The 14,617-nt window shown below is 39.3% G+C and overlaps 4 protein-coding genes across 4 annotated transcripts; 2 read left to right on the top strand and 2 right to left on the bottom strand.

Annotated features, from left to right (window-relative positions):
• Window positions 1-7,287: 7,287 nt before the first annotated feature.
• LOC132791377 (protein Gemin2) lies at window positions 7,288-8,216 on the top strand. Its single transcript, XM_060800267.1, has 2 exons — window positions 7,288-7,551; window positions 7,605-8,216. Exons 1-2 carry the CDS (start codon window positions 7,345-7,347, stop codon window positions 8,160-8,162), a joined length of 765 nt encoding a protein of 254 aa, XP_060656250.1. The 5' UTR covers window positions 7,288-7,344; the 3' UTR covers window positions 8,163-8,216.
• Window positions 8,217-8,220: 4 nt separating this feature from the next.
• On the bottom strand, window positions 8,221-9,218 carry LOC132791376 (spermatogenesis associated 6-like protein). Its single transcript, XM_060800266.1, has 2 exons — window positions 9,024-9,218; window positions 8,221-8,961 (listed from the first exon to the last, which is right to left on the bottom strand). The coding sequence occupies exons 1-2, from the start codon at window positions 9,069-9,071 to the stop codon at window positions 8,221-8,223; spliced, it is 789 nt and encodes a 262-aa protein (XP_060656249.1). The 5' UTR covers window positions 9,072-9,218.
• A 216-nt stretch (window positions 9,219-9,434) lies between these two features.
• LOC132791378 (protein canopy homolog 4) lies at window positions 9,435-10,623 on the top strand. Its single transcript, XM_060800268.1, has one exon. It carries the CDS (start codon window positions 9,543-9,545, stop codon window positions 10,230-10,232), a length of 690 nt encoding a protein of 229 aa, XP_060656251.1. The 5' UTR covers window positions 9,435-9,542; the 3' UTR covers window positions 10,233-10,623.
• Window positions 10,624-10,926: 303 nt separating this feature from the next.
• LOC132791501 (UPF0489 protein C5orf22 homolog) lies at window positions 10,927-13,005 on the bottom strand. Its single transcript, XM_060800447.1, has 2 exons — window positions 12,220-13,005; window positions 10,927-12,153 (listed from the first exon to the last, which is right to left on the bottom strand). The coding sequence occupies exons 1-2, from the start codon at window positions 12,752-12,754 to the stop codon at window positions 11,252-11,254; spliced, it is 1,437 nt and encodes a 478-aa protein (XP_060656430.1). The 5' UTR covers window positions 12,755-13,005; the 3' UTR covers window positions 10,927-11,251.
• Between the last annotated feature and the right edge of the window lie 1,612 nt (window positions 13,006-14,617).

Genomic DNA, 14,617 nt, shown 5'->3' with positions numbered 1-14,617 from the left:
TTTTTGGACAAATAAATTTCATTGTTGTTATTTTATTGCAACACTTACATTTTATTTCGAAATATATTTAATAAGAGTTTTTTATCATATATAATTTTTATATATGTTTAAATATATTTATTCTTTTAATTCTTCGCCAAAGATATTTGCCTTTTCACTTCACTTCACCTTCCTTATAGCAGCCTCTTTATTAGTGTAATATTTCTAAATATTTCATTTTAAAAAATAAGCAAATTATATGAAATTATTTTTAAAGTAAATACGATTCAAATCGTATTGTATTTATATGTAATTAGATGTGCATCAATAAGAAAAATATTTACGAAATTATGTACTGAGTTGTTAGATGGCTAAAAAAAAACAAAAATCCAAATTGAGGTAATTGAATTATGAACATAGAAAAAACAAACATAATGTGCGAATGCATCAAGTTAAATATTTATGGTAGTTATTTACATAATATAGTTATACAATGAGAAATATATCTAGCGTAAATGTTTATAAATGTACATTTAAGCGGCTTAATTGTGACAAAGCACTTGCTGAATACAGAAAGAAACAAAAACTCTCTCTACTCTTAACTTGCTGCCTTACTCTTCCCAATAACAACTCAACTCAACTCAACTCAACCCAACTCAAAATTCATTTAAAACTTGCTGCCTTACTTTCCTAACAATTTTACAAAAAAAAACCAAAAACAAATACAAAAAAAGAATTACATAAAAAAATACTAAAAACGAAATATACAAAAAAATACTATATATATTTTAAATTAATGCACACCTCTAAAAAATCTCAGAGCATTTTTCCAATTTTCACTTTCTATGAGCTTGGCTTCAAAATTATGCAAATCATTTTATAAAAATAAATCCAAAAAAAGGTATGTTAAATTAAATGTTAAAATAAAGAAAAAATACTATACAAATTAATGCTGGCGTAAGTTTTAGTTTCTCTTTTTTTACGAACCACGAATTAAAAAAAAAGGAACGAATATTTAAATAAAAATAATAATGAAAAATGCATAATTACATTTAAATAAAATTGAAATAAAAACTTGTTGGGAAAACTCGTTGAAAAGCGTCACGTTAATTAATGTTTAATTAAGGCTGTCGTCTGTGTTTCGACACTGCAAAATATGCATGCAACGAGTGGCAAATAAATGCAAATAAATATTTAATGTCCACACTATCAAATTGTCCCAGCAGCTGCCCCCTCTCCCCCCTACACTCTCCTTCCCTAACTGTCCCTGTATAAAAACAACAAGAAGAACAACTAAATGTAACTGAAGTATGTTTGAAACGTGCAACAATAAACATTTTCAAATGAAATTTCAAAACTTTGTGTTTGCTTTTAGTGGGTGCAAAATAATATTGAAAATCGTTTCAGCAAAAATCAATATTTCATATAAAAACAAGTAAGAAAACTGCAGTCGAATGTGCCCGACAGTGAGATACCCGATACGCATTTTGAATAATGGATATATGTCGAAAATACTACAAATCTATGGTAGGATATATTGATAGATTACTATATTCAAAATATGGAGTACCAAAATATACCAGATTGTCAGCCAAAAACTATACCAGATTGTCAAACTTAGATCCGCAGTATTTATGCGTTTTTTGCCATGCATAAATATTTTTTAAGCACAAATATTGTAGTTATAATTCGAATCGAATATATAACATATACTCTATACGGTCGGATATGCCTCCATCTGCCTGTTACATACATTTTACAAATTCATGATACCCTTCTGGGTAATGGGTATAAAAAGTGAATTTGAAATGGGAACTCTGAACAAAAATAAATATTATTTAATCTCAGACATTTCTTTGAATTTAATTGAAAACTGAATTTCATTTAAATCAGTGAGCAGAGGATTGGATTGAAGCCACTGAGGCCTCGGGTCAGGCCATGTTCAAAAGTTCTCAGTTGTCAGAGCACTAATTAAAAGTGACAAGGATACAGTAAAGTGTGCAGGATATTCATGCATATTTATGCAAGTGTAGAATGAGTTGATGATTTATGGCTTGGATTGATGGCAACAGCAACAGGCTGTAATGATTGTAATGAAAACTAATTGGAAATGCTCCGAAAAGTACAATACAAAGATAATTCTGAGGAAAAGCAAACAAAAGATGCCATGGGGAATCATTAGCAAAAGTAACTGCTGATGTGTAAATTATAAATTACAGCTCACTTAATTCGATTGTCACTTTCAGCGAATATAAATCATTTTTGTTCACAATTAAATGGTTAACATTTTTGTTTACTTAAAAGGGAAATTATTATTAGCCAAGTTTAACTTGTTTACAAATGCAATAATTGAGTTTGAAATTGATAAAATAATTACGATTGCTTTATAAAATAAATATGAGCTGAATTTCATTTGCGAATTCACAAAGTACTGACAGAGGAATTATACAAATATAGATGTATGTGTGTGTGTGTGTATTTTTACAAATATTCTGGCAATTTCTATAGAACAAATCCCTGACCGATTCAACCCATTGGCAAATAAGAGCAAAATGTACACACACACACACACACGTTCGCATTTGAACACATACATCAGAGGAACTCAGCAAATCTCAGAGGCGACTTCATCCTTAACTATTCTCATATATTATGCTTCTGTCTTACTCTCACCCTTTCACTCTCTGTCTCTGTCTGTTCGCTGTCTGTTTGGCAAGTTAACAACTTAATACGATTTCTGTGATAAATTGCTGGTGCTTGCAGTGCGCATTTCCTGCCAAATCGTAATCTAAATAATTAAGCAAACTCAATTAGATTTTGTCAGAAAATTAGACAGTTCACATGACACACACATACATATGAGACGAGCACATTTGCCAGAGTCAACGACTTGGAAGCGTTGCTCCCAATTTGGTGTTGATTTGATTCACAGCAAATTAAATTAAGTTGAAAGACAGCAAAGCACAGCAATGGCCAAGAAAAGGACATGTGGAAAAAAAAGCAGAGCGAACAAACATACAAGAAGATGACGAAACAGTTGATGAAAGCAGCTCAAGATTGGCAAAGAAAATGAAGATTAAGTATGCTGGAATATGAGATACCGCGTTTTAAAGATTTTAAGAAAAAGACATAAAAAAAAATTCGGAGTTGCAATTTAGAGTTCGAAATTTATTCATTTTTTGTTTTTAGAATATATAATACTATTAACTCATTTTCGTATTATTAAATTGTAATAAAATATATATTTTTACTTTTAATACAACCTCAACAATTTACCCGAAAGGCTTGATAAAATTACTATCTAATAAAATATTATTTGCGTATTCTCAGTATTCAAAATTTAAACGCAAGTTAGTCAAACTCTTTAAACCACTTTTGTAAAAACATTACAGGGTATTAAGGCAGGCATATGTGTAATTTGTGGTGCCGTTGTCGACTTCTGTACGAATCTAGTGCATAATTAAGCGCAAAGAACCACAGAAAGAGAAACAAAAGCAAAAGCAAAAGTAGAAACAGCAACAGCAACAGTAACAGAATTTCTTCTTCATTTCAAAGCCAAAGCCGTAGCCGGAAACGAGACATTGTGGAATATAGTCGTACTATATGGTGCTATATATTACACAAACGCTCTCACAGGCAAACACATGTACATTAGGAGAGTATCGATGTTTGCTTTTTGCAGCTCAAAGCTGAAGTTGTTCTAGAAAAAGGGAAAACCAAAAAAAAAATGTTGCCTACTTTTTAGCGCAAGTTCTTTAAATGCTAATTCATTGCTTTAATTTGCATTCTCTCCATATTGCTTGTGCGCCACAATTAATTAAAGCAACGAAACGAAGAAAAAAGAATAAAGTCGCAATCTGAGCGAATTCTTTTCGGGGAATGCGTCTCGCACATAACATAACATAACATAACATAGTATAATATATACATATGTCCATTTCATACGGCCTCTGCTCCGTTTATGTGTGTGTGTGTTTTTTTTTCGAGGCGGCAGGCGGCACTTGCATTAAAAATGCTCAACATTTTTACCTTTTGATATGGCTCGACCTGGGCATATTTTTAGATCTCAAGGTTGGAAAGCGGAGCGACGGATACGAATGCGGATGTGGATGATTTGAAAGGTGGTAAAGCAAACGGCGGGATGGCGTTGGCGGCAATTCGAGGCATCGCCGCGGGTTAGACACACACATTTACACTCACTCACACACACACCAATACACACACAGACAGCCATGTGAGGCACCTTGAGAGCAAAGCAAATGCAGCTGCAACTGCCGCCAGTACGTAGGTGTTGTATGCATTTCGAAACTTGTTGCAAAAAAAAAAGAAAAACGCTGTGCGGACTCTGCAGCCCAGTCAACCTTGACTCTGAGTCGTGTCCTTGAGGCATGTGAGCGTTCTCAAATTGAAAAATTGTCGAGCGGCCACTGCGAGCAACATGGCAATATATTTTATTGCGCTTCACATTTGAATTTAAAAAAAAAAACTTCAACGTTAATGCCAAGACTAGTCAAAAACACAATAATGGTTATTTTTAATACCCAATAAAAATACCAATAAAAAACATTCTTGTTATAGTAATTTTTTTTTGTTTATCATCTCTAAAATTCGCACATTTGCATGTTGTAAACTGTAAACATAAAATTATTTTCAAAAACTATCAAGTTTAAGGAAAAAAAATCTTCATTCAAACAATTAACGATTTGAGATTTATTTCTTTAAACAAACAATAAAATAAAAATTTTATATTATAGAAATTTTTATGTTGCAATACTTTAGCTTGGAAACTTTTACTTGAAACTATAAACAGAAAAAGGAATTAAAGCTCATTATTTAAACATGAGATCAAATTAAATAAAGTTATCTTCAAATTTAATTATTTTCTACTTTATTTTTATAGTTATGTTTAGTTGGAGAAAAACTAGACTTTAGCCTAATAAGAAAACTAGGAAAAGATTAAAGCAAGGCGAAAAAGCAATTTAAATACCTAAAGAACCGCAATATTATTAAATATTATATTATTGTATATAATTTTTTGGTGGTATCTCGATTTTTTAATCAATTCCCATTTAAGTGTAACTGATGAAAAATTTAGCGACACAAAAAATTCAATTGAAACTTGTTGCTCCGCATAAAATTAAATCAAAATATTATTTTAATTATATGTATTTGTATACTATGTTGTAAATTATATTTTGCTTAGTCATCTCAAATTTGATTAACTTTAATTAGAAGGATAACGTAAAAGTGTAAATTAAAAAAAAAAATGCAAGTTTTCGAGCATGGGGAAAAAATCCAATCGAAGACCTAAAAGGATGAGCTTTTTTTTGTAAACTGAAATTATTTTTAGCCGAGGCGTAAATTACCAAAGAAGAGCAAAGAAATGGTCAAAGACAAAGTAAGTAAGTAAGTGAAGAAGCAAGTACAAGGAGAAAAGCATTTCTCGTATCTTGAAATTTTTAAGACCTTTTCGCATTTCAATTAAAAATGATTAAAGATACACAGAGAAAAAGGTTAAAGGGCCCACGCAGCACAAATTTTGCGGGTAAATAACTTTTGATAAAAACACACACAAATATTTTGGTAGGCACTTTTTGGAGGCACTTTCACACACACACACATAAACAAACGAAGTTTTAAATAAATGCCCAAATTGGGCAGACAACTGAACACTTTCTGTTGTGTTAGTGTGCGTCTGTGTGTGTGTGTGTGTGTTTGGGGGTTTAGAGACGCGTGTACATATTTTATGCATACGTCGTCACAACATAACTGCCTCCTGCAACAATGGAAATTAGTTTGCCTTTGCTCATTTCCCTTTTGTGCAAGCATTTTACGAGCCAAAGAAAAAGTCGAGCTTCGTGCAACAGTGCAACAAAAAACAGCAGCTTGCATCGCATTTTTGTTTCCCATCGGCATTGCACACGCACACACACACTCACTCACAAACATACACGCACATTGGGGACAAGTGGAAACAGACAAAAGCGAGTGGACAGCGCGATGGCAAGCAGCAAGAGAGAGCGAGAGAGAACGACAGAAACATAAACAGCAGCGCAACAGCGACAACGACAGCCAAGAGCGACACAATGTCTACCGTTAGCTGGCTGGCTGTCTGTCTCAGTTTTTTTTGCGCATTTCCTTTGCTCACATTTCCCAGAGGGTATATTAGACTGAGTAACAAAAAGCGAGCATCACAACGCAAAGTAGAAAACGAAAACTATTTATGCAGCAAGCGAAAAGCAAGCAAACAGAAAGCTTTCGCTCTGCTTCTCTCCCTCGCACTCTTTCCTGCAGATCAAGTCCCGCTTACAATTACTTTACAGGGTGTAGCTCAATGCATAGCAGCTGTTGTTGTTGCCCTTTACAGCTTTTTAATAATTCTTTTATGATTTCCTTATGACACGCATAAGCTCACTTGGTCGAGCAGTTTGCAATTTCAATTTTAAATTTCTCCCAACACATGCACACAATTGTCTGTGTGCGTGTGTACGTGTGTGCGTTTCCTGCACTCCATTTTATTGTGTTATTATTGTGATTGTTTTTGCTGGCCCTTGGCTAATGCCTTGGCACTGTTTTTAATGAATTTTAAATGTGACTTCACTTAACGCACAAATTTAATAAACATTTTTGATATGTAACTATGCGCGCAGGAAACAATTTTCAAATCTATAGCATCGCCATTCGATGCAGAGCAAAGAAAGTGCAGAGTCCAGACAATACAAATGCCATCCAAAGCAGTTTCGTCTCGTAGAGTCTGCGTCCCCTCTCAGAATACAACAATTCACAGCGTTGTGAATTGTGCTTGACAGCTAATTGAGGGCAAGTTTCTTCTTACGGCTATTTTATAGCCATCTCACAAAAGGTTCTGTCCGCCCGGAACAATAAGGGATTCTTGTCGGCACCACCTGAGTCTTCATAAGACAATTATGAAATGACCTTTTTATAGCCTATTATTTGCTTGTGCCTCCAAGTGCGCAACTTAGGGCCGAAGGGGACATACAACTTTTATGTTTGACAATATCACAAGTGCTTTCACTGCATAAGCAAATTGGCCAAGCAGAGCGTTACATAAATAAATTAAATATATTGACACTGTACAAACAAGAGAAAGCTAATCAAATATAAAATTGGTTCATTTTACTACTTACGTACAATGTTGGAAAACAAAACAGTGCCTATTAATTTCAATTCAAATTTAGATGTTAAATTCGATTGGCGATAAGCGCGCAAAATCTATAGAAATCGCTATAACAGCTGTTAACTATCGATAAAAGGCACGAGTGATAGCCATCGATACAAATTGCATGTGTTCGATAGACGCTAATTGCCGGCTGAATTGTTTGGTAGTTTATTTGGTTAATCAAAATGCAAACCGAAGAGGAATCTTTTCAGCTGCAAGCATTGGAAATACAGGAGCCAGATGAAAACTTTGATCCCGAGAAGCAGCCGCAGACCGGCGAGGAGTATCTAATGCACATGCTTTACGAACGCAAACGTTGCCCAGCTATTGTGACCAAACGTTCCGCCAAAATTAAAAGCGATGTGTGCAACAACATCGAAATGGTTGCAAGCGTAAGTTGTTAGCGTATTGTTGTCCTCAATTGAGTAAAGTGAATTCTCTTTAGCCTCCACTGCCACCGCACAAATGCCTGCTGCCAACACCAGAGTGGCGCAATGTTCAAGTCAAGAGTTTCCAGGAGGCGCGTCAACGTGTCACTACCTTGCGCAGTGAGTTGGATGCTCAGCACTATGACCAAAAAGTGGAGCCACCATTGACTACAGATGCCGCAAAATGGTTGCAGTTCTGCCAGCAACAACAGCCGCTGCTGAGCACCTTGCTTCGTCTAAGCCAAAACGACTTGGAGCTTTTGCTAGAGCTGCTCTGCAAGTGGCTGCAACCGGAGCAGGAGTCCTGTGATGAGCCCAGCACCTCGGCCAGCGCGCAACCCGTTGATTTATGGCGCGACACTTGGCTGGCACGATGGCTTTATGCCACCCTGGTGTGTCTGCATCTGCCGCTGGAGCCGCACGTGTTCAGCACTTTGCGTTGCATTGGACGCGCCGCTGTGCTGCATCGGAATGTGTTGCAAGAGACGGAACTGGAACGTGCAGCGCCTTACAATCTCATCATTACACTCATTGCGCAAGTCTTTGCGCAGTCTGATTTTGCTGTCTATCTTTAAGTCCATTTTTTGTATTGTTATTCAAATTAAATTATAAGTGCATGTATGTATTTTAATGTTAAACATGGTCAAATAAGCGACTGTAAGCCTGGCAAATGTGACAACTGCTGCTCTGGTGCTCTGTTGTGCCACCCAAGTCCGTCGTAGTCGCATGGCTCCACTGCGTCCAGCTGGAGGTCTGTGAATCCGCACTCAACTGAGTGCTGTTCGAACACGTCGACAGTCTCCGACTACCTGGCGATGTGGAGTAACTGCAGCTTGCGCTGCTGGGCCAGCAATTGGATTGCTTGGCATGACACACAGCTTGTTGCTTACGAGGCATCTCCAAGCGGCTTAAGCAACGGCTCTCCACATGACGATTGTTTAGGGGACGCTGCAGATCAATGTGGCAGCTGTTGCGCTGTTTGTCCTGCGTCTGCAGTTCAGCTGAGAGCTCCACCTTGGGTGCCAGAATGCCTGGAAAAGCCGTCGTCGCTTTCATTAGCAGCTGCACATTGTGATTGTGGGCACAGCTGAGGCGTGGAATAGGTGGTTGCATCACATCGGCTAACTTGCCTATGTAGTAGGCTAGGCGTCTTCCGTTTTGCCACAAAGTTATCTCAAGCTGCTCGGCGTTCAGCATCTCACGCATCTTCTCCAGCGAGTCGACGCTCTTGAAGTAGCCCTCCATGTTGAAGTGGTCGTGACACAGCATGGGAAATCGAGGCTCCATGGCACCTGTGCGAAAATAATATCCAAGTGTCTTGACAGTTGCCTCCAGATAGCCGTGCGAGCAAAGCCAAACCCCTGGACAAGTGAGCTATAAAATAGTAAAGGCTTTTTAAAGCAACGAGAAACCTGTTGAGAACTTTGGCTACCAACCGCGTGAAGCTGCAGCTCGAGTCGAACATAGAATCTCTTGTACGACATGACGGCAGTCTCCAAGTGAAAGTGTTTGGAATTTGACTGGCAAAAGGGGTGGCTAGTTGTTGGGGATTGGGGAGCATTTTGTCATTGTTTTGGTCACAGTGCAAGCGGTGTTGCCCTTGGCAATCAGTTTAAACAGCGCGCGCTCGATATCGCCAGCTTTTAAACCAGCAACAAGTTATCGATAACAGTTATTTTGCTGTTGTAGTTGCAATTCACAGCTATTTAATATTATTTTTTTTAATTAGGTTTGACTGTAAGTTCTCCAATAATTTAGAATTATAAATGAAATTATAATAAGCTATTGAATTGCTTGTAGAATTAATATGTTATTAATTTCTTATACCGCGCAGAATTTAGACGAATTTTATGTGAATGGCAAATTTGCAAGAAGCTGCGCAATAACAAAAAGTAGTCGCAGGTTATCAATTATCACACGTCAGTTTTTGTCGCTGTTTTTAGCAACTGTCCCAAATGTTGCGACCTTTGTTTATATTTTCATTGGTGGCCTTGATTCAACTAACGGCAACATATGGCCAACAAACCGCCGAGGAAGAACAGGGCGTTCGCTATGCAAATCGCTGCGAAGCCTGCAAAATTCTTGCAGCTGAATTGGAGGCGCGCCTCGGTGAAACCGGCAAATCGCACGATGTGATTGAGATCGGGTATTCCGTGGACGATGTGCGTCCCAAGAAGCGCACCGAGTACCGACGCAGCGAATTACGTCTACTCGAATCCCTGGAGAACGTGTGTGAGCGTGTGCTCGAATATAATCTGCACAAGGAGCGCACGGACAGCACAAGATTCGCTAAGGGCATGTCGCAGACATTCCAGACGCTGCACGGCCTGGTGGACAAGGGCGTCAAGGTCGACCTTGGCATACCCTACGAGCTGTGGGATAAACCGCCTGTCGAGGTCACTCAAATGAAAACGCAATGCGAAAACATGTTGGAGCAATACGAGGATGAGATTAGCGATTGGTACTTTAAGCTGCAGGAGACGAAGTCGTTGCAGAAGCATTTGTGTGAGGAGCATGTGCTGAAGCATCGCCAGGAGCGCGAGTGCCTCAAGGAACAGCTGCCAGAGCCGAAGCCGGAAAAGAAGGACAAGAAAGCGAAAGGGGAGAAGCAAAAGAAGACGAAAGGAGAGAAGGAGGAGCTATAGAAGCCTTGCCAAGAGAGATTTCTAGTTAAGAATAAAGTGTATTTAAGTTACTCACCGTCGTCTGTGTTCCAAAAGGCTTCCAAAGCGACTGCAGCTAAGCTTTGGCACTCTATCGATTAACAACTGCATTTAGGGGGAAACAAAAGCCTTGCAAACATTTCCTTTAGCGAAGTTTATGCGTTGTTCACTTAACGTGATTAAGAGAATTAGGAAAACTTTCAACCTGAAATATTTTTACTAAAGTAATCAATCTCATTTCAGTTAAAAGTTTTAAGTAATAGCCAAAAAAGAAAATATATATAATTCTAAATAAAACTATCCATACCTAAATTATATTTTTCATTTTTGTAAAAAAATCAATGAATAAATGAATTTTTAAATATTTCCTTCACTTTTTCGTTTAAAATATCGTCGAGAAAGCCGTATAGTAGTTAATAAGAAATATGTATAAAATTTTCTGTAAATTTCAATTTAAAAAAGTAAAATTTTAGAATTTTCTGACACTTGATAAAATATAGTCATAAAAGTTAAAAGTTAATTAAATAGTACATCGAAAACACAACAGGTTTTAAAAAAGGTTTTTGAGTTTATATAAAATTTATATATGATCTCCAATTTTAAATTTATCTTGGCTCCGAAAACAGATAAAATTATAACCTTCCAAGCTGCATATAATTATAACACTTGGTCTACATAATTGTCATCTAGTTTATTGCGATAAATTTATAATCACGCTTAGGGGACTTTGTATAAATGTAGCATATGTATTGTATATGTTATGTGTATGTGTGTGTTTGTGTAAGTGTATGTGTTTACTATGTTTAATAAATACGTTTCGTATGTTTATAATATATTAAGTAAGTTTACTTTGCTCATTTAAATTAGCATGGAGTTTTCGTTGCTGTTTTCTTTGCTGCAATCTTTTCTTTTTATGGAATTTGGAATCATCGGCACGCCCAAGTGAAAGAGATTCAGTTCAGACTTGACGTGAGTGAAGTGGACAATGGGACAGAGGCAGCTTAGAGCTTCATCACATCCCAGGGATCGTCCATGTAGTGCAGAATGGCCTTTTCGTGCAGCTTATCGCCAAAGACTTCGCGCAGCAGTCGCAGCACCTGCTCCTCGATGAACGCCACCTGATCCTGTGGGCAGTAATCATCCTGGGCAGAATGCGCCATGGTTATGGCCACTGGTGGCACCGGCAGACGCTGCAGGAAGCGCTTAAAGTGCGCAAAGTAATCCTCCAGCTCCTTTTTGGTGCTAATGTGATGCGGCAGTCCATTGTTGTCTGTGGTGCTGCCCGAATCGAAGATGAGCAGCCAATCGATCTCATCATCCGGATACTTGGCCTGCAACTGTTCCGCTAGCTGCAAAATTTTCGCATAGATCTGTGGCGTGACAACTGTCTCATCTGGCGGTTCCAAGCCATCGAAACTGCGCTGCTCCTCCAGGTGCCAAAAGATGCGTTTCAGTGCATCCAATTGCTTTTGCCGTGTCTCCGCCGTGGCGCAGTAATCGGCAATGGTTGCGGTGCCCGCTTGCTTCGCTGGCTCCACGCTGTCGAAGTGAAAGATTTCGGTGAGCTGGGCATAGCAATTGGCATCCTTGTAGATCTCCAGAAACGGATTCGATGTGCTAAAGAAGTCTAAATCAATGTCGAGTATGAAACCAGTTGCATCCGCCGCCGATAAAAACTGTGTGGGATCCAAATCGTCGGTGTCGGCATCGTGCACCTGAAGTTGTACCGGACGCGACTCTTGGAGTTCGTCGGTGGTGCAATAATTGCCCTCGGCCATGAAGTAATCCAGCGGACAGTCGACGCCAATTCGATCATCTTTGTGCCCAATGCGGAACTCGTGCTTGCCGGTGGGAATCTGTTGGCACCATGAGTTCTTCAGCCAGACAACGCGATTAAAGTGACCTGAAAGCAGGAGAGAGGGAAATCTTTATATGCAAACTGAACAGCAAAGGATAGGAAAGGTTTTACCTGCATAGAGCGTGGGCATGATCCAGTTCTCGATGCTCAGCTCGTTGAGCATGGTGTCTTTGTCGTAACTGGCGCTGGCCGGGATGTCGCGTGCCACCACCAAATCAGGATGGGAGTCAAAGTGAACCAGCACATTCCGTTCAAGCGGCAGATGCCGTGTGCCCAGACAGCGATAGATGAACTCCAGCACATCGTTGTGATAGTCCACAATGAACACGGGTATCCGGCTGAATTTGCGCAGACTGCTCTGTGTGCTCTGCACACGCTCCACGGCAACCAGTTGCGGTGGCTCCTCATCATCATCATCCTTTTGGTCCTCCCCGTTCCCTTCAGTCTGCTGCTCCTCCTCTTGCAGCTTCACCCGCTTGCTTGGCGGCGGTGTCGCCTCCCCATCTCCTTCTCCTTTTCCGTTGCCAGCTTCAACAGCGTCTACTCCTTTTACAGCTTCATCATCCACAACGCTTTCACTTTGAGGCGACGCTTGCAACTCTGTCGTGGCCGCCGCACTTTCTTTTTCCGTCGAATCCGATTCCATCGGTTGCAATTTGAAATTTAGCTTATTTTTCGTATTTTACGTGTGTTGCACTCGCTGCTGTTGCTTCTTGTCTGGCGCGTGCGAAATGACGCAGACTATTTCACAAATTCACAAAAAATATATATATCAAGTAAGGCAGACGACCTCGACGTTCGACGCCGTTTGTTTTAATGCAAACAATACAAACACAGCCAAAAAGCAATTTTTGGGGGGGAATGTGGGATTCGTTGAAGCTGGAGGGGCAAAGACGAGACAAAAAGCTAATGAACCCATTAGTGATGACACATAGCAATAGATATCGAATGCTTATCCGCAACAGGGCTGCGCAGCACAATCGATTGCATGCCCACGAAAACAGCTGTTGATTGCAAAGATGGGTTTTTCTTATTTAAATTTAAAATAATTAAAGTCAATTCTCATTTATAACAGAATTGAACGATGCAAACTTAACACAAGCGCATTGTTTTGTATAGCTTAATTCTGCTTGGAACTTTGAGCGCAACAGTTGATTGGGCATCGATACTTTGCGCAAACAAGCATGAGCGCAACAAGTGGGCAACGTGCGCTATAAAATGGTTGTTGTACCAGCTAAGTGTTGCTATAAACGGTCAGTTTTTATGGCACTTTAACGTTAATTGTTCATCTTCTGAAATTCAAATTTAAAGCAAATTACAACAAAAACTAATAATAATTAAAACCAAATCGAATTTAACAGTTTAAATTTCAATACAATTATTTTCAGCCATTAAAAATATATTAATTGTAGATAAAACCAGTAGAAACAGACTTAAACGTAAAAGAAGTGATAAATACATTTTTCTTTAATTTAAAACTGCTCTTTGTGTGATAGAAAAACATTTGCAGATGACGCCAACTTTAAATCAATATTTGTTGTGTATAACGAGAGTAAATCCCACGTTTTTACACGCTCGTGCATGTTTGTAGTACAATTTTATTGGTATTGAGCAGCTGCCACTCAATAAGAGACAAAAGCAACAGCAACAACAATGAGAAGAACAACAGCAAAAAAGCTTACAACGCCCCAGTGCGCAAAGCTCTCGCAACCCACGCGAAACGACTGCGGCGGCTGGTACAGCTTTTCATTCATAACTTTTAGCTGTTTTACTACACACGTTCACTCACACACACACTCGCATACACACTGACAATAGGCGCGTATATACAGACACTTAGGTAGATATAAACATGGGGCCGCTGCGGCAGTTAAAAAGGGAAATGGAAATCGCCCACGTTGGCATTTTTGCTGGCTGATTGGAATGCGTAAAATGCTGTGTCTCGCTCCCACTGCAGCGGCGGCTGCTAGGGCGCGGGTGGAATGGTGAATGGCAATGGCGTGCTGGAAAGGAAACGTTGGCGTCGACGTCGACAGCGACGTCGCCGCTTGCGTGCCTGGCTTTTGCGTGGGCGTGCAATTCCGTAGCGCGTTATCAAAAATAAAATGTGTACACATTTATATACTTTTGGCTATGTACTTACATACATACATACATACATACAGTTTTGGCCAGGCCAACTTGGCTGCGTGGGCTTCGTGCTGCCGCCTCGCTCGCTAGCTGTGGCAAATTACAATATCCAAGTGGCAGTTTGGGCCGATGATGACGGCGCACTTTTATGTGACGCCCACACGTCCACACGCTCCACATTTGATTTACAAATTACTTGGGTCAACATAATTAACGGCCCTGCCAACTGAATGCGAATGCGAATGGCAACAGCAGTGGCAACGGGAATGGGAAAGCCAATGAGAACTTGCTACTGCGAGTGCAAGTGCGAGTGGGACAGAGCACGCGAATGCGTTCAAGCGAAGAACAACGGAAGTGCCAGCAAACATCAACAAGAACA

This window comes from Drosophila nasuta, chromosome 3 (genome assembly GCF_023558535.2).
Source record: "Drosophila nasuta strain 15112-1781.00 chromosome 3, ASM2355853v1, whole genome shotgun sequence".
In the NCBI taxonomy this organism is placed as follows: domain Eukaryota; kingdom Metazoa; phylum Arthropoda; class Insecta; order Diptera; family Drosophilidae; genus Drosophila; species Drosophila nasuta.
Note: the sequence above shows the minus strand (reverse complement) of the source record. Positions and strands in the feature narration are given on the sequence as shown.

What these genes read in the sequence shown, in the direction of transcription:
- LOC132791501 (XM_060800447.1), bottom strand. Translation starts at nt 12,754, where the DNA reads ATGGAATCGGATTCGACGGAAAAAGAAAGTGCGGCGGCCACGACAGAG. An exon ending in CATGCCCACGCTCTATGCAG is followed by an intron (nt 12,154 to 12,219) that starts GTAAAACCTTTC and finishes TCCTGCTTTCAG; the next exon opens with GTCACTTTAATCGCGTTGTC.
- LOC132791376 (XM_060800266.1), bottom strand. Translation starts at nt 9,071, where the DNA reads ATGTCGTACAAGAGATTCTATGTTCGACTCGAGCTGCAGCTTCACGCG. An exon ending in TCGAGCTGCAGCTTCACGCG is followed by an intron (nt 8,962 to 9,023) that starts GTTGGTAGCCAA and finishes ACTATTTTATAG; the next exon opens with CTCACTTGTCCAGGGGTTTG.
- LOC132791378 (XM_060800268.1), top strand. Translation starts at nt 9,543, where the DNA reads ATGTTGCGACCTTTGTTTATATTTTCATTGGTGGCCTTGATTCAACTA.
- LOC132791377 (XM_060800267.1), top strand. Translation starts at nt 7,345, where the DNA reads ATGCAAACCGAAGAGGAATCTTTTCAGCTGCAAGCATTGGAAATACAG. An exon ending in ACATCGAAATGGTTGCAAGC is followed by an intron (nt 7,552 to 7,604) that starts GTAAGTTGTTAG and finishes AATTCTCTTTAG; the next exon opens with CCTCCACTGCCACCGCACAA.